The sequence below is a fragment of the Tamandua tetradactyla genome, chromosome 2 (assembly GCF_023851605.1).
Source record: "Tamandua tetradactyla isolate mTamTet1 chromosome 2, mTamTet1.pri, whole genome shotgun sequence".
NCBI classification, from domain to species: domain Eukaryota; kingdom Metazoa; phylum Chordata; class Mammalia; order Pilosa; family Myrmecophagidae; genus Tamandua; species Tamandua tetradactyla.
The window spans coordinates 60,041,720-60,061,638 of record NC_135328.1 but is presented as its reverse complement, the minus strand read 5'-3'; the positions used below and the strand labels follow the sequence as shown (position 1 = coordinate 60,061,638).

The 19,919-nt window shown below is 49.9% G+C and overlaps 4 protein-coding genes across 18 annotated transcripts in view; 2 read left to right on the top strand and 2 right to left on the bottom strand.

Moving 5' to 3' along the window:
• TLN1 (talin 1) overlaps positions 1-1,535 on the bottom strand; it is a 33,173-nt gene extending 31,638 nt beyond the window's left edge. The window contains exon 1 of one of the 2 annotated variants that reach the window (XM_077147745.1): positions 1,195-1,535. The gene's annotated coding sequence lies outside the window, so the exon portion shown is untranslated. The remainder of the gene's footprint in view (positions 1-1,194) is intronic. The other variant, XM_077147746.1, reaches the window with a different exon arrangement.
• CREB3 (cAMP responsive element binding protein 3) lies at positions 1,414-5,522 on the top strand. 7 transcript variants are annotated; one of them, XM_077147759.1, is made up of 9 exons: positions 1,418-2,014; positions 2,100-2,271; positions 2,347-2,414; positions 2,522-2,611; positions 3,693-3,799; positions 3,898-3,966; positions 4,593-4,677; positions 4,765-4,849; positions 4,934-5,522. In XM_077147759.1, exons 1-9 carry the CDS (start codon positions 1,856-1,858, stop codon positions 5,266-5,268), a joined length of 1,170 nt encoding a protein of 389 aa, XP_077003874.1. In that variant the 5' UTR covers positions 1,418-1,855; the 3' UTR covers positions 5,269-5,522. The 7 variants fall into 7 exon arrangements, with proteins under 7 accessions (XP_077003876.1, XP_077003869.1, XP_077003873.1 ...); XM_077147760.1 differs by having other exon boundaries at positions 1,420-2,014; positions 2,124-2,271; XM_077147758.1 differs by having other exon boundaries at positions 1,416-2,014; positions 4,765-5,522.
• Positions 5,147-16,290, bottom strand: GBA2 (glucosylceramidase beta 2). Its single transcript, XM_077147751.1, has 17 exons — positions 15,702-16,290; positions 12,708-12,799; positions 12,383-12,498; positions 10,005-10,223; positions 9,444-9,683; positions 9,108-9,210; positions 8,798-8,951; positions 8,582-8,707; positions 8,200-8,372; positions 7,869-7,973; positions 7,539-7,646; positions 7,285-7,436; positions 7,059-7,165; positions 6,765-6,907; positions 6,556-6,671; positions 6,266-6,457; positions 5,147-5,948 (listed from the first exon to the last, which is right to left on the bottom strand). The coding sequence occupies exons 1-17, from the start codon at positions 16,025-16,027 to the stop codon at positions 5,679-5,681; spliced, it is 2,742 nt and encodes a 913-aa protein (XP_077003866.1). The 5' UTR covers positions 16,028-16,290; the 3' UTR covers positions 5,147-5,678.
• A 129-nt stretch (positions 16,291-16,419) lies between these two features.
• RGP1 (RGP1 partner of RAB6A GEF complex) overlaps positions 16,420-19,919 on the top strand; it is a 58,705-nt gene continuing 55,205 nt past the window's right edge. For 7 of the 8 annotated variants that reach the window (XR_013170337.1, XR_013170332.1, XR_013170334.1 and 4 more), the window contains exons 1-8: positions 16,422-16,725; positions 17,031-17,165; positions 17,543-17,679; positions 17,958-18,041; positions 18,142-18,291; positions 18,569-18,715; positions 18,928-19,055; positions 19,264-19,447. Coding sequence is in view for 1 of the 8 variants with exons in the window: in XM_077147762.1 (XP_077003877.1) it covers positions 17,050-17,165; positions 17,543-17,679; positions 17,958-18,041; positions 18,142-18,291; positions 18,569-18,715; positions 18,928-19,055; positions 19,264-19,447 (946 nt within the window). In the remaining 7 variants the exon portion in view is untranslated. Of the gene's footprint in view, positions 16,771-17,030; positions 17,166-17,542; positions 17,680-17,957; positions 18,042-18,141; positions 18,292-18,568; positions 18,716-18,927; positions 19,056-19,263; positions 19,448-19,919 lie in introns of all 8 variants that reach the window. The other variant, XR_013170338.1, reaches the window with a different exon arrangement.

Here is a 19,919-nt window from a genome sequence, read left to right as displayed (position 1 = left end):
CACCAGGGCAACAGTGTTTCCTTGGCCGGCTTCTCCCTTAGTCACTAATCCCTTCTCCCTTAGTAGTCCCCCATTTATGATTTGGCTTTATACATTTCTTGGGCCTCTATCCCCACTCTACCTCCCTTCTTTTAAACAAAAGAGTCTAGGAACTCCAGTCCTCCAACTTTTAATGACCACAATACGAGCCCTGGTCTTAGAGGATGGGATAGAGATGCTGGAATCCTAGACACCTGCACTTCCAACTGAAGCCCAGAACTCTAGCTTGAATTTAGCCCAAGAAGCTCCCTGTGACTACAAAGGAATGAGACCTCTGCCCAAAACAAGGGCACCTACCTACCAAGAACTTCTTAAATTTCACCAGAACAAGTTCAACTACCCTGACCTCAACCATAACCGTAAAGTTGCCCCTAATTCCTAACATTAACCCCAACCCTAATTTATTTTTGATCCCCAGTACTGGCTTTGACATTCATCTCTTTCACAGCAGAGATGGTAACCCAATCCCTGATCTATAATACCGATCTGATTTTTACCTTTGGGAACCCCCTCAACCTTAACCCTAAATGTTGATCCCTAAACCTAAAGCTCATGTGTAACTTGATTCCTGACCCACTCCTTCACTGCTTATTCCTCATACCTAACCACGCCAACGATCTTTAATCCCTAAAATGTAGGTCTAACCTAATTCCCATTTGTTGACCCCTTAACTCTTAACTCTGACGTCTGCTAGCCATCCTAAAAAACAAAACCATGATCTTAATCTAAACCTTGCCTACAAACCGGACCTGACACATTAATAACTCTAAGTCTTAACTCCTAAAGCTAACCTTGAATCCTAAACCCTATGCCACTTAATACCAAACTCACCCAAAGCTTTCCTATCCACATAGCCGCTATCAACTAACCCCAAAGCCTATCCGCGCCCCGAGCTTCACTGCCAACCAAGTCCTCCCCCTCCCCCAAGCCCATCTCAGGAAAAGGACTGCTCCCAGGAAGGGCTTGGCTCCAGCAAACAGCCTACTTAGTTCTGAATCCAATGCGACATTCACTAACTGGAAGCTGACCTCTCCAAGAGGATCCGAAACAGGAGACGCAGGAAGAGTCAGCGGCCCCGCCCGCGCGCCAGCCCGCCTCCCAGGTCCAGCCTCGCGGCCCCACCCCGCCGTTCCCGCTCGGCCCCGTCCGGCCTACCTGCGCTGCCCGGCTCTGTGCCCCGCCCGCCGGCCCGCTACCCCGCTCTTTCTCCCGGTCGTTCTCGGGCTCCGGCCTCGCCCTCCCGCCGAGAGACACTCTCTCGATCACTTCCGTCCCCGGAAAGTCCCCCACCCGCGGGCGGCGCCCTGAGCCCGCGCTCTATGGTTGCGGGGACTGCAGGAAGCTGCTCTGGCGCCAGCTCTCGATGCTCGGCAGCCCGCCGAAGACGCGCAGCCCCTCCCCGGCAGGAAGCAAGGGTGCGGCGCGGTCGGACGAAAACGTCCGAACCGTGCCCAAGTTCCCTTTTAGTCTCTAACCCTTCCTTTTCTCGTTTTGGGCGAAGGCGGAGCCGGATCCCTAGAATCCCCGCCCCGTGGGTGTGAGGTGGCCAGCAGGAACGTCCGCTCTAGTTTGCATAGCCCCAGGGACGTGGCGCGGCCCCAAGGCCACTTCTGCATTGGGAGGAACTTCATGTCCCAGAATGCCATGAGGGCTATAAGCGTCACTTCTGTTGTGTTGGAAGCTGAAGAGAATCGGCTCTGGGAGGCGCGTCAGACTCTAGAGGGGAAAGCCCGGCGGAAAAGAAACCCTACGATATTTGGGGGAGGCATACTGGGCTGGAGGTTATTCCTGGGGCACGGGATTTGGGGCTGGGTAGATGGTCGAACCCCCCGTGGAAACCGATATGGACCTGGCGCTGGGCCCCGGTGACCAGGACCTGCTGGACTTCCTGCTAGAGGAAAGCGGAGATTTGGGGGCGGCGTCCGAGGAGGCCGCCGTGGAGGTTCCGGAGGAATGGGAGCTGCCACTCGCTGAGGTGGGTGAGAGTTCTGTGTCGGGGAGGCGCGGGCCGGAGGGGGAGGGGGGCATTCGTGAAGCAGAGATTTAGTAATCAGTCACAGCCCATTAATTTGAACCCTGTGCAGGTACTGAGCGAATGGGAGGTGGAGGATTTCCTGACCTCCCTGCTGAGCCCCCCACCATCGTTGAACGTTCTCAGCTTCTCCAACCTCTGTCCCGTTTACCATGATCACACCTACTCCCTCCCACAGGAATATAGCTCTGTAGATCTCGGTGAGTCTGAAATAAATGAAATTTGAGAGAGGAGAGGGCTCATGGACCTGGCTATTCTTACTTTCTTGTTTGCAGATAGTGGGAGCTGTGGAAAGAAGGGGCCCCAGATGACTCCATTGCAGGTGGAGGAGCAGGCAGAGCAGGTACTTGACTTATGGGAGGATTAATCCCAAATTGTATGGGGGGGGCAGGATTCCCCATTTTCTGACATCTTCATGCAACTCTGCTGCCCACCACCCCATAACCCCAGGAGATTGGTAGTCTGATACTGACCGATGAGGAGAAGAGGCTATTGGAGAAGGAGGGGTTTACTCTGCCTGGGACTCTTCCTCTCACTAAGGTAAGAGTCCTATAGGGAGCAAAGGCTTGTGGGGAGGGGACACTGTATGAGTGCCAAGCAGGTCAATCCTGTTAATTGTATTATCAGTAACTTGTAAAGGAACTGAGGTAAGAAATTTAGCAAATTTGTTGCTTGCAGGAAGCTGGGGCATGTAGTTAATATGCTAGAAATAAAAGCAGATGCTGATTTTGTGGGGTCTGAAGCTTATACAAATTTTGATGTTCTTTTTAAGAAAAAAATTCAAAATTATCAGTGCAACATTAGTATAAGGTCTCAGCAAAGACTGTGCCAAGTGAGGGGCCCTGAAACTTAGATATCTATGGCTTTATGGTAATCCACCTCTTGCTGAATGGTAGAATTGAGCTTTAGAATTTGACAAGGCTGAACTCAACAGTTTAACGAAAATAAATGTAAATTCTTGATTTTTAAGTTACAGGCAATGAGTGATAATTTCACAAGCACAACACTGTGATACAGTGATAAAATCAATGTTCATTGACAGAAAGATTAAGGGAATTTTAACTTCTTAAAAAAGTACAAGATGAGTCATTAACATGAAGTGGCTACTGAAAAATGAATGGGATCTGGAGACTCTATTGATAGGGGTGTTGCTCTCCTTAATTAGTGAAAGCATTTCTTAGTGTCCCGTTTGGAACCCAGATCATTGACAGTTATTAACAGGATGGAGTCCACCCTGAGGAGAGCAGGATGATGAAGAATTACACATTTTGAGCAAGTTTTACTTTTGTTTTTAACTCTGAGGAAGATTGTGAAGAAATGTCAAGTGCCAAATAGCTAAACATGGTTTATTCTACATGGTCCCAGATATCAGACACTAAAGCCCAATGGATAGAAATTAGGAGGCAGATGTTGGCTCAGGATAAGAAAGATTTTAAACTTGATCTGGGTTTGTGGGAGTATTAACATCTGACACTTGGAAGCATTCAGACAGAAGTCTAGTGCTTGTTGGTCAGGGACACTTTGGAAAAGGTTTCCTACATTGGGAAGAAGATTGAACTCATTTACTCTCTAACTCTATGGTTCCATGTTTCTCTGATGTTCCTTTCCTCTCTTCTCCCAGGTGGAGGAACAAGCTCTGAAACGAGTGCGGAGGAAGATTCGAAACAAAAAGTCTGCTCAAGAGAGTCGTAGAAAGAAGAAGATGTACGTGGGGGGTCTAGAAAGCAGGTATGAAGGGGAAAGGGACTCTGAGAGGAGTTGGGGGAGGAGAGATAGTTGGCTTTTGAAGGGAAGATACAGGCCATATGCTTGTCTTATTCCCCTAGGGTGCTGAAATGCACAGCCCAGAATCTGGAGCTAAAGAACAAAGTACAGCTCTTGGAGGAACAGAATCTGTAAGCAACCCTCCAGTATCAGTCCCTCCTCTCCTTCCCATTTAATGCTGTCTTTCCCCTGCGCCACACTTGATTTCTCACTGGGCAGCTCCCACATGTGAGGCTGGTACTTGGACTTCTCTTGGCTCTGATTCCAAGAAGCTTGCAGTAATGGGGAAATAAATTCAGAGTAACTAAGGATAAATAAGTACCAAGTAAGAGAAAGGAGGAAAGCAAGAAAGACCTCATGGGGCAGATGGCATTTAATAGGGAGTAGTATTCTGGGAGTAGTGAAAGCATTCTAGGCAGAGAGAATAAAACATAGTCCGGTTTGATTGGAACCGTAAAATGGTAGAGTTGGGACCAGAAGGTAGAGTGCAGGGAATGCCTGGTGAATATGATCTGCCTAGTTGATAGGGCATTAAAAAAAAACACTATAGGTATTTGCAAAGGAGTATAAGTCAGAGCAAGGCAGAGAGGTTTTTTTTGTTTGTTTGTTTTAATGAGGAACTTGAGACATTTTGTTGGCAGAAAGGAAGAAGTTATTGGTAAAAATAGGAAGAAAAGATAAAGGATCCAGTGCATAGATGGAGGGAGTGGCCTTAACAGCCAGGCCAGGGGTTGCTCACTGTCCCTGTTTTCTTCAGGTCCCTTCTGGATCAGCTGAGGAAACTCCAGGCCATCATGATTCAGATATCAAACAAAAGCAGCAGCAGCAGCACCTGTGTCCTGGTGAGGATGATGACGGAAGGAGGTCCTTTTCCGGGAAATGGGAGCAGGGTGCAGTCTAGAACCTGTCTTCATTTCTTTGTGCTCCAGGTCCTCCTCTTTTCCTTCTGCCTCCTCCTCGTGCCTGCTATGTACTCTTCTGACACACGGGGGAGCCTTCCAGCTGAACATGGAGGTGAGAGGCTTGAGGATACCATTAAGGTACAGGCTGGGGAAAAGGGCTTGGGCCCACCTCTGAAGACCTTCTTTGTCTCCTCAGTGTTGTCCCGCCAGCTTCGTGCTCTCCCCAGTGAGGAGCCTCACCAGTGGGAATGGCCTGTCCTGCGGTCAGAGGTACCAAAGGACAGCACAAACCAGTTGCTGGATAGCTCAGACCACGTGTTCCAGGCCCCTGGCAACTCTTCCTGTCTGCTATATCACATACTTCAGGCTTCTGGTGCAGAGACTCCCCTGAGGATGCCAATCCTTGACTCCTTCTCAAAGCCCCTCTGCCCAAGTCCCATCCTTCTGCAGGTAAATCTCACAAAAGAAAGGAGATGGCTTCTTACCCAGAGCCCCTCATCTGTGATCTTGCAGGGCAGATACTCAGGCTAGATGGAGAATGGAGGGGAGGGTGCTCAGCAGGAGCCTGGGCTCCCAGTTTATATCCAAATAAAAAAGAATGGGAGAGAACTGCCTGGGGGCTCAAATACACCAGACTTACTGGCTTTTTGGGTCCTTTATTAGTATCTTGGTGTTTCTCTTGCCCCATGAATGGGCCTGGGGGAATCAACTGGCCTCCTTGAATATTTCATGCAGTAGGAGAAAGTGGTGAGGAAATAAATAAATATGTAATTTTGATGCCTGGATCACCCCAACCCCTCATTACTGGCATAGCTGGGTAAGGGAAAGGGAGGAGGCATGATTGTCCTGGTGGCTCAGGGCTGCAGGAGATTTTGGGGGAGGGAGAAAAGGCCAGGCTGGAGGCTGGGCTGTTATTGTCTTCCTCCCATAGTTCAGAGGGCTCACTCTGGGCTCAGGTTTGTTGTGACTTCCTTTGGTCCAAATTTAGGCCCTGTGCTCTGTTCAGCTATTGGCTTAGAGGCCTTTTTATGCTGTTGCTGTTGCTGAAGGGCCAGCTGCATGGCCCAAATGCTAAGTGGCCGCATGTAGGCCAGCGAGCGGAACACCTGGTGCTGGCAGTAAGCCTCGGGGGTTTGAAAGGCCAGACCCAGGCGCTCCCACACGGTGCGGTAGCAGCCTTCAGCTGTCTGGAAGCCCTCCCAAGTCAGCCCCTGTGAGGAGAGATAGCAGTTATATATTGGTAACCCCTGAACAGGCAGTCATATATTGGTATCCACAGAACAGCCACTTCAGTTGGACAAATGGAGACTATAGGCTCTCTGCCATCAGGGAGCTCCCAGCTGGTAGGGAAGATAAACCTGACCCAAGCAGAAGACTGAGGGAGATAGGAATTGGGATGCATGCCTGGGGAAAGGGGGAGGCTTTAAGGATAAGATGCCATTGGTTAGGCCTTGAAGAAGTTTGTTAGCTGAGGAAGTTTGCTGACTAAGGTGCCAATGGTAGGGAGGTGGGGAGGGGAATGCATTACCTCCTGGATCATGGTGGCTGCCAGCCCGTAGACCACACCTACCCAGACTTCATCAGACTGGATACTGGATCTGTCAGGGACACCATGGGGCTGCATCCCATTCACAGCCCCCATGGCCCCTCCAGCAAAGGCCTGGACATTGAGCTCGAAGATGGTTTGGAGAGCACGGACCACATGAGGGGTAGGAAATACCTGGAGGGGCAGCACAGAAACATGGTCCCTTATACTTGCTTCACACCTCCAGGGAGACTCCTCATTTCTCTCTGGCTCCTCTTTCTAGTCCCTCTCACCTCAGTGTCTCCTTCTCCTAGGCCACAGGCCTTCAGGAACCACTGGCCAGCACACTGATCAGACATGACACTACGAGACTGAGGCTGGGAGCTGCTATCATAGTTGTAATAGCGGCCTGGGGTAGAGGAAGAGCAAAGTAAGGCTCCCTGTATCCCCAGAGCTGCCTTAAGATACTTTAGGACCTTCCAGCCACCCTCCCCCAACTCACCATTCCACAGCAGCCTCTCATAGGCCTCTTGGCCTCGGCTGAGGATGGAAGAAAACTTATCTTGGATGTCCTGTGCCCCACACAGAGCAGCCATCTGGACCATCACAGCCACAGCTGCCAGCCACAGCCCTCCACAGTAAGCACTGATCAGGAATATGGGTTTGGGAGTCAGACTGGCAGCTCCAGCCACTCTCTTGCAATAAAACAGGAAATAAAGTACCCTTTCCTGAGCCTCACCATCCCCTGGTGCCCAGTTCCTCATCTCAGATTTCCTGGAACCCCCTATCTCCTAACCTGGGTCCTGTGGCAACCCATGCATCATAGGTCTGGTCTGCATAGCCTCCATTCTCAATAAGTCCATCATGGTCTTTGTCAAACTTCATTTCAGACTCCATCACAGCCTAGGGAAGGGACACAGATATTGAGGACCTAGATACTAAAGAAAGATAATGTCAGCTAGGCTTTCCCCAGAAGCCAGTCATGACTCTGGCACACTGGCCACTGTACATGTATCCCTTACCAGACAAATAGGCCACATGTCCTTCAGGAAGTCCTGGTCACCCGTCAGATAATAATCCCGATACACCTGCAGTGTAAACTTCAGGTTCAGATCCTTCCAGTCAGCGGTGTCGTGGATCACATATGCATTGACCCGGAGCCACGGCTCATCATCTGGGGGAGGGGAGGGTACATGGTTAATTGGCACTGGTGAGTAGGATACAGGGTGTAAAAGTTGAGGGAGGGAAGATGACCTTGAAGTAGAGGGCTTTTTACCTGGGTCCCCAATATCATGGGGGATAACGTTTCTCCTTTTAACAGATGCCATCACCCCACTCATCAGGTACCGACGCCGTGTCAGGTCCTCCCTGAGAGTGGCCAGAGCTGGGGAGGCACACATATACTTGGAGTGTACTACCCCAAGTTGGCAGGAATAGGCAAACTTGGGGTGGGACCCAAAATTGTGTGTGTGGCCCTAGAAGGGAACCAGTAAGCAGGGCGCAGATACGTATTAGGGAGAAGGGGATGGAAAAGAATCTGAGTGGCCACAACAGTTTAGGGGTGTGGGGAACAAGGGAGTTGAAGAGGCATAAGAGGGACCCTCACCCATGTCATACTGCAGGCTGAGCTCAAGCTTGGGCCAAAGCATGACGAGGGCGAAGGAAGCATAGAAGTGGACATCATATGTGTTGTACATGCGATACTCCTGGCCTGTGGAAATGAGGGAGACATACTATCACTAGAATTCCGCTTCTGCTTCATAGCCCCCATTCTAACTTGTTCTCTAGAATTGGATGTGGGGCACTGTCAGCTGTCCTCACGTGCCACTTACCCTCCCATCCCAATCAGTACTCTGCCATCATCCTGCCTTGTTATAGGACACTCACTGGCCTTGAGGGTATGGCCTGCCGTACTGTAGCCCACTGGTAGCCCATACCCTCAAGGTAGCCAAATCGACCATATTCCCGAAAGATGGAACAGAGCTGACTCATGCTTCCCACCAGCTTCTCGGATATGGAGTCCTCAGGAACTTCCAGCCATACGGTGCCTCCATCAGCCAGGAAGTACAGTTCATTGAACAGTGCAGATTTGTACCAAGCAGGCAAGGATCTGGGGAGTTAGGAGAAGGAAATGGTCTAATGAGTGTGGATGCCCCAAGAAAGGAAAGATTCTGGGGTTCAGTGGAGAGTAGAGACACCAAGCAAATCTCATCACAATTCTGCTGACTTTGGTGGGTGGAGAGTAAATCAAGGAATTTCAATTGGAGTGGATACCTGGAAGAAAGGCAAGGTGGCCACAGAGATGGGCCCCACTGGTACCTGTCCTCCAGTACTGGGCTCTGCCAGGCTGAGATCCTTTCTTCCCAGTCTGCATACCGGCACAGTGCATAATGGCTAAGGGCAGGTGCTGCAACACCATCTTTCCCAAAGAATCTTGTGTACCGCCTGGGGTGGGAAAAAAGGGGAGGGATGAGAATATGGGTCCCAGGCAAGGCTCCAGCCCCTTGGATCCCTGTACTTTCTCAGTCCCATCACCTGTAGTGGGTCTGACCCTTGGCTCCAAACATGATCCTGGGCATGTCCCAAGCCAGTGAGAATTCCAGGCGGCACTGGCCTCGAGGTGGAAGCTTGCCCGTAACACACACAGCCCCAGCAATACCTGCTCCTTTCTGTGAGGGGGTACTTCGGCCTGAGAGAAGAACAAGAGAAATCAGGACAGCACCCTTCAGCCCCAGGGCTACGGAGCCCTAATGTGGAGACAAGGCCTGTTCATTACATTCCACCCAGTTCCCAAGAGAAGGACAACCTCTCTTCCCACCACCTCCCTATCAGACCCCCCCATCACCAGCAGGGGAGTCCAGCTGTCCATCCTGAAGCAGATCCTGCCACACCTGCTGCCCAGTGCCATCAGGGTCAAAGGCTGTGATGTGGGTTACCGTTGTATCTGCCTGTTAAAGGCCAAAGACACTGTGAGGAGGAACTCCACAGGTATGTTGGATTCTGACTAACTTTCCAGTACCTGTTATATACTCCTTCCAAGTTCTAATTCAAGGACTGTGGTGATTGTGGGACTTAGGAGGTGAGGAAATCAAGAGACCATGGTAGGGTGGAGGGGGGTTTCAGGGGCCAGGGTGAGGATAGGGGCTCAGAGGCTAAGGGACAGGGCACGCCCCTCCATTACCGTGAGTCGTGCAGCCACCGCCATTGTGTAGGGGTTTGGGTGGGTTGGATGATGCAGCAGCAGCCCCTGCACAGTCTCCCCATCACGCTCCAGACAGAAGGGCTCATTCCACAAACCGCCTGGGGCATCATCCCCACCCCCCAGTCCATTCCGCATGGAGAACATGATGGATACTTCCAGGGCTTCGTCCCCTTTGTTTTCCACATCCCACACAAAGACTCCTACAGGCAGGCTGCTGTCCTGGGGGCAAAATCCGGATTCAGGTGGTCCCCAGCACAGTCCATCCTGCTCCTGCTCTCCAAAATTATCCTTGGGTACAGTGGGACTGACTCAAATATTCCCCAATATAGTCTCTTCTGTCTCCCACTTCCACCTCTACATATTCCCAAGCAGGATACCTACCAGGAAATGAAGACCAGAACCAATGGGGCAGTGGGCCTGGGAATCCAATGTGATGTTCATGGCTCCAACCCCCTCCCATTCATAGGTTATGGAATTTCCAGTAGAGGCAGAACCCGGATTAGGGAGGACAATGGAGGGAACACAGAGAGGGAGCCTCACCTGGTAGTCATGGGGCAAGATGGGTGTGATCTGGCGGCAGGTGAGGATGACACTCTGGCCAGGGAGTTGATAGACAGTCCAGGCTCGGGGATAAAGGGCATGGTAGAAAGCAAAGTACCCACACAGGCCCCAGTTCCAACTGCGCAGGACACTTGGCCGCTCCAGAGACAGGACTTGCTGGTACACAGTCTGCCCTTCCCGACGCAAGCACACTGTGAACTAAATCAAGAGGGCAGATAGGCTGGAATAGGATAACCCACAGGCACCTCAAACTGGACTTCCCCTCAGAGTAGCTCCTCCACTTCCAAAGACTGCAAATTGCACCACCAGCTTCAGTGATCTCCCAGGCCTTTCTTCCAAGCTCAGGGAGTCACACCAAGTCCTGCTGCCTCCCACTCCATCTATTTCCCAGGCTTCCTCTCCTTTTTCCATTACTATGTTTTTAGTGCCCTAATCCAGGCCTTCACCACTTCTGCTTTCACTTTCTGTTCCTTCTCCTCTAAATATCAGTAATCTTTCCTACATATAAATCAAAATATGTTAGTCCCTGCTTATAATGTCCCAATGAACTAAACCTCTCTGGATCGTGGTCCCTACACTAACGTTTAACCTGTCTACTTGAATTTCAAGGCCCTTCTTGATCTGACTTCTCCCTGCCATCACACTCATTATCTGTTCATACACCTATATTCTGGCCATATTAAATACTCACTGTTCCTTGGGCACACTACTTTTCCTCCTCCAGGCCTTTGCTCAGGCTCATTCTCCATCTGGTAAAACTCATTTTTCAAGCTAGGACAGCTGTTACCTCCTCCTCTTCCTCCTCAAGGAGTGAGTTATTGTCCTAAATGTCCCCATACCCCATTTATCCTAGCAGTCAGTGTATTATGTTATAATGTATTTATTTACCATTTTGTCTCACCCACTGCTGTGCGGGTTCTTTGAGGGTATGAATTCTTTCTAGTTCATTGATGTGCCCCTCTCCACCTATGACTCTACCCCAAAATCAGACAGAGTTGGTATGTAAGTGCAGAGAATGAGCAAAGTATGCCGCAGTGTCCTTTTTCTCTCAGTACATGATCCACCCCTCTCATTTTGGCACTGATATTGTGTCAGTCTCCATTTTCTTTAAGTCTTATTTCCCAATAAGAATTTAAGCTCTTGGAGGGTAGGAGCTAAGAGAGATTAATATCTCTTCCCTTGGTTCAAACTATGCCTGATGTTATATATATATGCAATGTTTATATATATATATAATGTTTTATGCTGTTGAAATAGTGGATGATTAGGAACACAGGCTCTTAACCACAGAAAGAACTGGTTCTGAAGCTCAACCTTTCCATTTACTATGTGACCTTGGGTATGTTACTAAACCTCTCTGGATCTTAGTTTCCTCATCTGTAAAATGGGCATAATAATGGTAGTAGCCTTTTAAGACTGTTTTTATTTTGAAAGTAAATATTATACAAAAGTACTTACATATGTTAAGCCTATAATAAATGCTAGCTACCATTATTACTTTAACTGTAGAGTCACAATTCTGGAAGTCATTCCCCTCAGGATACCTAAGGGATTAGCCAGAGAGGAAGCTTGGGGCATTGGGCAGGGCTGGTAAGCCTAAATTGGGAAGGATACAATCATTAATTGGACTGAAGACCTGCCAGTCATTTCTCCTTTGAAGATGAGCTGAAAGCTGGAGGCATGCCTCAGAGGGTAACAGGAACTTGGACAACTCAAAATGGGAGGTTACTAGAAAGATATGATGAAAGATAGGATACATGCTTCTGGCAATTTAAGGCCTAGATGTGTGATGAGGAAGCAGAGGGTAAAATGAGGCTTTGGAAAAGGGAAGAAAACTAGAGATCTAAGGCTGGGAGTGGATGGGCTTCCAGGCCGTAAGCCAGAGACTTCAGAGGAGTGATCACTAGCAGAAGAACTGACCTTTGGCTCAAGGTTGGCAAATCAGTATGAGTAGTAGATACTCTAAGGCATCTTTTTTTTCTATTTGTTTCTAGAACTTTTGGTTTTATTTTCCCTTATGACCCCTTCAAAATGTTCTCTCAACCAGGTTAATGATTTGGGAATTCTCTCTCAGCTAATGGGTTTGGGCAGTGAAGTAGGTAGGTAAGAGGCAGTGAATCGAAAAAGAAGAGCATAGGGATACCAGGACTGTTTACTCTTCCAAGGAATGTGTGTTCTGAAGGTCTTATTCCTATAGTACCTCCCAACACAGGACTGGGCAAACGGAAAACATACTGAAAGTACGTATTGGACTGAATCATGTATACTTTTAATTGTTGCGTCCTACACTAGCAAGAGGCCCTTCTTGGCCTGAGGAGGTAGTGTCGTGGGCCTCTCCTTCAACTCCTGGCTCTTACTTGGTCAGCGATGACGGTCTGGTGCTGGTACATTCCAGGATTGAGCTGCCAACGACAGAACTGGCCTCTCCAGCCACGGGTGATAGTGCCTCCCCCGATGCCACCCAAGGGGCAACCTAGATAGAGAAATCAGAATGCTTAGTAGGGGATAAGGAGAGGGGATAAAAAGCTCATTTCTTACTTTCTGGACTATAAGGATAGGTTTCTCTAAAAACCTAGGAGATGGGGCAATGCAGCTTGCATAATGGGAAGACTCTTTCCCTAACTGGGACAGACCTAGATGCTGGGCCCTCTCTGAACAGGGCAGAGCTGGGGTGAGGCTCACCGTATATCTGTCTCAGGGGTACACAATTGAACATGTCGATGAATGGTACTTTCTTCTCCATATGAGTCTTCCGGTACCACCACTGTAAGTACCTGAAGAGCAAAAGGCAGTGTGAGGGGAGGGGGTGGGTGGGTAGTGCCTTACAGGCAGCAGTCACCTCCCTCTCTCTGGACACCCAGCTGCTACCTCCAATTAAATGGCCTGAGGACCCCATCACCGTCTCTTCCAAACTTCTCCTCTTCTTGACTTCTCTACAGTTCAAGGTCCCTTCATCTTCCCAGATACCTCAGTTCACAGTGCAGGACTCTATCCTCCTCAGAAGGAGCTTTCAGATCTTCCCTCACCTCCCTAATTCCATCACCACGGCTTTTGTTTAAACTTCAGGAGCTCTTATCTGAGGTATTGAAAGGGCCAGTTATGGTTTCCTGGCCCATACACCAGCCCCATCCCCTAAGAGGTACAGATTGCTGGGGCCAATTTTCTTCTTTTTAAAATGCTTATTTAATTCCTGATTATAAAAGGTAAAAATGTAAAGCCTTCTGAAATTCCCAGCATTTTCCTGGTCTTGTCATAGCCTTTTCCAGAAATTCCTGGGGATATATCCAATAGGCAAATGAATCAGTTTTGGATTCAAGACTCTGGCATTTACCCCTGCCTACTTTCTAATCTTATTTCCTACAAATTTCCATTTAAGGTGGGTTGTCACTAAGCAATCCCTACCCTGCCAGACCTACTCCCACTTCCACTCTCCTCTCTACCCAGTCATTTTATACCTGTTGTTCATCACTTCTAAACATGTAGTTGAATAAGTAACCCTTCTGGGCCTCAGTTTCCTCATCTACAAAATGGGGTACCTCCTGCCCTACCTACCTTGTGGAATCATGGAAAGGATCAAAAGACATAATGGATAGGAAAGCCATAAAGTAGAATACCTCTGCCCAGAATAACTACTTATATACAAACTATCTCAACTCCTAATCAGACACTGACTTATTTTAATGTTTTCCATGTGACTGAGTCTGAAATATCTTTAAGTTCCCTGAGAAAAGGGGCAGTGACATAGACTGGCTGGGTATTACCCACAGCTCTAAGTACAGGGCAGAGTACATGGTCTACAGTCAATAAATATTAATTGAATTTACAAAAAAAAATATGTATAAACAATGGCGCTTGGGAGGAGAAATGTGATTAAAGAATAGGGAGGGCATATTCTGGGAGTCGGAGAGAGGGACAGAAAGCAAAGGATGAGATAGATGATGGAGAGGCAGAAGATCCTCCCTTTTGGTGCAGAGAAAATTGGACTTTGAAATTAGAGGTCTGAAAGGATTGGTAAAGGGAGGGAAGATGTAGCACTGATTAGGGCTGTGAGGGAGAAGAAATGCAAGATATGAAGACAAGCAGAACAAAAGAGCATTCAATATTAATGAATGAATGGACTCTCAGTGGAAGAGGGAGCAATTGAAATTGAGTTCTTACTACACTGAAGCTCAGAGATCTCTGTTTTGCTGGCACTCTCTTGGAGTGCCCCAGTTCATCTCCCTCTTAGGGTCTCTCTCTCTCTCATTACCTTAATTTAGCAGTTGGCCATTACTGGCCTATTCGGTTTTCTCCATAATTTCTGCTCCCACTCAGAACTATCATTCAGAAGGCTTCTTTGTCTCACCACTGCTCCTTTCTCAATGCAAGGTATCATCCCATTCCAAAAGCCCTGTGTCACTGACCCCCACCCTATCCTGGTATGGGAAGTCAAAGTCCTGGGGGCTGAATACAATTTCAGGCCTCTATGATTCAGCTCATACTCAGGGACCGAGGGAGGCTTGAATGCCCACCTTTTCTTGACCTCATTTTCTCCATCACATGTATCCCACTGTGTTTCTCTTGGTATCTTAGCCCTAGATCCTATTTTGACCCAAAGGCTTTGGGGTCAAGTTTGGACTGGGTCAGCTGAAGAAGCAGCCTGGAGGGATGATTCTTTTCTGGTACAGGCCACCCACAGGAACTAGCAAAGGCACTAGATATTCAAGTAGCACCAGGCCCTTCTCACTGCCTTGAGCTGAAGTTAGGTAAATGGCTTTCCCATCCCCATAGCACTGAAATACAGGGGAAGTGTAGGTTCCCCTACTATGGGGCTGTCAGGGCCAGGTTTCCCAACCTTTAAGCCTCCCTCCCTAGTTCTGTGTTTACTGTGTGTACTGACTCAGGATGACCTCAGGGTGATGCTTTCTGTGCTCACATCCACCTGTTCTTGTTAACAAGTCTGTTTCCTCATCATTAGTCTTTTTATTTCAGTGGGGAGCTAGAGGGATGCTAAGGGGCTCTATAGCCCAAGACAAGTTCTGCGGGTTGTCTGCCAACATTTGGATGGGGGAGGCTCTGGAAGACTTACAGGAGCTCTGGGGGACACCTGTGGTGGTGCTCCTCTGGTCAGTAGTCTTTGCCTTTTCTATCAGGACTGTTTATCCAGGAAAAGGGTTAACAGCACCCCTCCACCCCCTCTCAGTGTAGACAGCAGTAGGCTAAAGCTTAAGGAAGGAGGCAGATGGATGTTCGGACTGTAACGTGATGTGCATGATTGAGGTATAGAGAATGCCCCAGAAGCTCAGGGGAATGTGGGGTTGAGAACCTCCATCTCCCAAATAAAATGACATTACATCAGCACCACAGCAGCCAGACTACCCTTTCTTACCTTGTCACAAAGTACAGCTAATCCCAAAGGGAAGTCTTTGGAAAAGAGGGAGTATGTGAAAGGAAGCCTAAGTGGAAAAGGCTGACAGCAGGTCCAGATGTTCCCACTCTTTTCTACTGAAAAGACAGGATGCTTGCAGTAAAAGGGTTGCAGAGATGTAACCTAGTCCCTCCAAAACCATGGGCCTAGATAGAGAGCACCTGACTGGGAGAAGCCTATCTGCTTTCTCACCCAATCCCACCTCTGCTGGAAGTCTTGTTCTGGAACAAAGTAAAGCTAAAGGTTATCTCGGCAATAGGGACACTCACCTCAAGCCCATGCCCAAATGCTTTAACATGTAGCTTAGGGAGATGTTGTTGGCATGAAAGGGTTTCCTCTTCTCAGCAAACTCATGAGCCAGGCAGATGCGCCAGCCAAAGTGGGGCACCTGGTAGCCCCTAGCTTTACCCTCATAGGAAGCCATTAGCTGTTCAGAGTCCTCCTGGTTACAGTATCCCGGCTCATTTTGGTGTCGCCTGTCCTCAGGGCAATCTGCAACCCGCACATCCTCAGCGTCTCCGGCATCTTCAGAACAATCCTGCGGATCCTCTCTGGAGCAGCTGGTGTGCTCCGAGGCTGGAATGCCGGTTTCCATGTTCCCTATATCCTGGGTCCCCACGACCTCGATGGCCCCGGGTCCCGCGCCCTGTGGTACAAAGTATCTCGCCAGCCAAGTCCAGATGCGGACGCCGGTAGTGGTTATGTGGTGTCCTGGAGGGTCGGGCGCTGAGGAAAGCGGAGGTGAGCTGGTGTCTCTGTGGAGCCGGGGAGCTCTCTTTGCTGCTGCTGCGGCGGCGGCGGCACCAATAAAGCTGTCTGGCTTCTCCCTCCTTTGCCTCTCTGGGTCCTGGGCGGGAAGGGTCGGGCCTCGTTGTCATTGGGCCTCAGGGATTAGCGCGCCCGGCCAAAGGGCGGCTAGGCCGGCAGAGAGGGGAGGAGTCCCGGGACCAGCCAGAAGGGCACCGCCCCCGGGAACGTAGGGGAGCTCGCGGAAGGCCGGCGGGCCGGGCCAGTGGCCGCAGTGACCTCGGCCTCGTCCCTGCGCGCCAGGCCCTCCAGGGTTGGGTGCCGGGTCCCGCCGGTCGGTGTGTCAGGCAGCGTCCGCGCCCAACGCCCGGCCAGTGGGAAGGTGACCTAAGACACCGGACCAGCCGAGCCCCTTCCGGTCCGGCCAGCCGGGCGCTTCCTGTCGGAAGGGGCTCAGGGTTGGGGGCTGAAGGGAAGTCCCGCCTCCACCGCGCCGTCGACGCCGCTGCCGCCGCGCACCTCGCTGTGTTGGAGAGGGGCGGGCAGGTGAGGACCTCGGTGTGCAGAGAGCCCGGGTTTCGTCCGAGCGAGGTGTCGGGGCTAGAGGACACGGGTGGCTGTGCCTAGGGCTGGCACGTGGAGCTTTGGGGGAAGGAGGTTGGAGGCCGGCCTGGGGGTCGTGTGCGGGTAGGGGAATCACCGGGGCTGAGAGTGTCAGGTGTTGCCGTCCTAGAGCGACGCCCTGCCCTAGGCAGCATTGACGGCCGCTGCCACCGCACCTCCCGTAAGCTTGCCCTTTCCCCAAGTTCAGGCCATGATTTTGACTTCCAACCCCCTTTGTTTCCCTCTAGATCTGATTTCCGGGCTGCCATGATTGAAGTGGTAGCAGAGCTGAGCCGGGGCCCTGTGTTTATGGCGGGGGAGGCACTGGAATGTGTGGTGACTGTCACCAACCCCCTGCCCCCCACAGCCACTTCTGCATCCAGGTGGGAATGGTGGTACTGAATGATGAAGGTGGCCCTTTTAGGAGGGAACCTGGTATCTATAGTGCCAGGCCAGAGCATGGATTGTCTGTTGCTGCACCAACATCTTTTCGCTCATTGTGCTCTCATTTTAGGAGGCGCCTGTTTAACAGATGTGGATGACATAGCTCTCTCCTCTCCCCCTCCCTCCCACATTCCCCATTTATACCTGTAGTATATTTCTTTGTTTAATGGTTTCTCCTTGGGGTTTTGGATTTTCCCGATCCTTTGGTTGGCCACCTCACCTTGTTGGTCTCCTCAGACAGTGTTGTAGGTAGTTGGAGGGAACATTTGTGATGCCAGGCACTACTCTCTGATAACTCCTTTTTCTCTTCCCATAGTGAGGCTCTGGCCTGGGCCAGTGCCCAAATTCACTGCCAGTTCTATGCCAGTGAGAGTCGAGTAGCACTGCCTCCTCCTGATTCTAGTCAGCCAGAAGTCCAGCCCGAGAGCCAGACTGTTTTTCTGCCACACCGAGGTTAGAGGTGGAGCATTTGCTTTTGGAGGGGAATGGAGTCATTGTCAACCATGGGTGAAATTTTGGGTCATTAAATTCCCTGACACACTGGGGAAGTGGGAAAATGTAATTACTACTTTGGGGGTATAAGATTGTATTCCTGGCTCACAACAGGGAAAGAGAGGTTGCTTAGTCTGTGCTACCCTTATGTACCAGCCCTTCACTGCTCCCACTGCCTATGCTAGCGTTATCTAGTACAGGATACAGGGTCCTTAAATTGCAGTATTTATCTCTTTTAGGTGAGAGGGGACAGTGTATCCTTTCCACTCCACCAAAAATCCTATTTTGTGACCTGAAGCTAGACCCTGGAGAGTCTAAATCATGTGAGTGACTGTCCCCTGCCCCTGGATTGCCTTCTAAGTCTCCTGGAGGGAGGACTCCTCTGGCTGCCTCAGGCTGCCCTGACTACTACTTCTCAACCAGACTCCTACAGTGAAGTGCTGCCCATAGAGGGACCACCCTCCTTTCGGGGTCAGTTAGTCAAGTACGTCTACAAACTGACCATTGGCTGCCAGCGTGTCAACTCTCCCATCACTTTACTCAGGGTCCCTTTGAGGGTTCTTGTGTTGACTGGTAAGTTAGGGGTCCTGGAGGGAAGGGCTGGGGAAAAACCTCACCAAAACAGGAGCAGCTTTAGGGGTCTTGTGAGAGGGGCTGAAGGAGCATTTCCTGGTCTTGGTGAAGGTGCTAGGGAGTTGGGGAGAAATGGTTTTGGAGACTAGATTGAGATGTGTGCCTAATCCATGGTTTCCCTTACCTTTATCCCTCTCAGGTTGCAGTCTAAGACCCTAATCTCTACTCTTACCTCTGTTCCCTCCCAGCATTACCCCTCCACTTGTTCTCTTTCTAGGCCTTCAAGATGTCCGGTTTCCCCAGGATGAGGCTGTAGCCCCATCTAGTCCATTCCTGGAGGGGGATGAAGGTGGGAAGAAGGATTCATGGCTCTCAGAGCTGGCTGGGGAACGCCTCATGGCTGCCACATCTTGCCGCAGCCTCCGTGAGAATTCTTTCAGAATTGTCCCACCCTATTCCTCCTCTCATACTATTCCTGTATTAGAGACAGAGTCTTCTAATTGTCACATAAATGTGAGGATCTATTAATACCTCATTTCAGATTATAGAGAAAAGCCCCACTTTTTGGCCCCTGGTTCCAAGTCCAAGACATTCCCCAGTGTGGGCTCCAAGCTTACAGTTTCCCATTCTCCCCAGATTTGTACAATATCAGTGATGGCCAAGGGAAAGTTGGGACATTTGGCATCTTCAAATCAGTATACAGACTCGGCGAGGACGTGGTGGGAACCTTGAACTTAGGGGAAGGAACTGTAGCTTGTTTGCAGGTAAGAGTGGGGAGGGACCTTTGGGGCACTGGGCCTGTAGTGCTAGGGTGGAAGTAGGAGAAGGACCTGCATTAAGAGTGTGGGTATGTGGAAATGGATGGTAGGGTCACCCATGGTCACTTTAGTGGGAGAACAACTAGAGGTCTGGCTGCCATCTTACCTACTGGTAAGAATGCCTGTTAGCACACACTTCTTCCCTTGTTCCCAGTTTTCCGTAAGCTTACAGACCGAGGAGTATGTGCAGCCTGAGTACCAGCGGCGCCCTGGATGTACCGCCTCTGTGTCCCATATTACTCACGCCTGGCACCAGGAGTCCTGCCTACATACAACTAGGACCAGCTTTTCCCTCCCCATCCCTCTCAGCTCCACCCCTGGCTTCTGCACAGCCATTGGTGAGACCCTGACCATTTTTGGGGTAAGGAGGTGGGAAGAAGGAGAAACAATGCAAAGTTTAGGTAGTATAATGGATCCTGATTCCTAACATACTCCTAGGCCCCTGACCCTTAACACTTTTATCTTCAGCCTCTCCCTGTTTCCTAGATAGACTGATCCCAAAACTTAAAAGCTCTGCAAATCTCCTTTCCCACCTCTACCTTTTGAGACCCTGTGATGCATTGGTCTCTGATCCTTCAGAACATTTACTTCGAGTACCTAATTCTGACTGTCCCACTTTGGGATTATCAGGTACTTTATCCCCTATCTTTGTCTCAAGTCCCTAGTTAACACACTGGATTTCTTGGGGAAAACTCTTGCCCTGTGATTCCTCCCTCTCTTCCTGAATTACAGAATTTTTTTTTTATTCACAAAACCATATCCCGTCATTGGCTTTTTCTCTTGTTGGCTTCTAACACATTTACCTTTATC

Bases quoted from the DNA above. Each gene is read 5' to 3' on its own strand.
- GBA2 (XM_077147751.1), bottom strand. From the start codon at position 16,027: ATGGAAACCGGCATTCCAGCCTCGGAGCACACCAGCTGCTCCAGAGAG. The intron at 8,952-9,107 runs GTGATGGGGGGG...TTCTTCTCTCAG, and splicing joins ACAGCTGGACTCCCCTGCTG to GCCGAAGTACCCCCTCACAG. The intron at 5,949-6,265 runs GTAATGCATTCC...CTCTCCTCACAG, and splicing joins CAGCCACCATGATCCAGGAG to GGGCTGACTTGGGAGGGCTT.
- CREB3 (XM_077147754.1), top strand. From the start codon at position 1,856: ATGGTCGAACCCCCCGTGGAAACCGATATGGACCTGGCGCTGGGCCCC. The intron at 3,800-3,897 runs GTATGAAGGGGA...TTATTCCCCTAG, and splicing joins GTGGGGGGTCTAGAAAGCAG to GGTGCTGAAATGCACAGCCC. The intron at 3,967-4,592 runs GTAAGCAACCCT...TGTTTTCTTCAG, and splicing joins CTCTTGGAGGAACAGAATCT to GTCCCTTCTGGATCAGCTGA.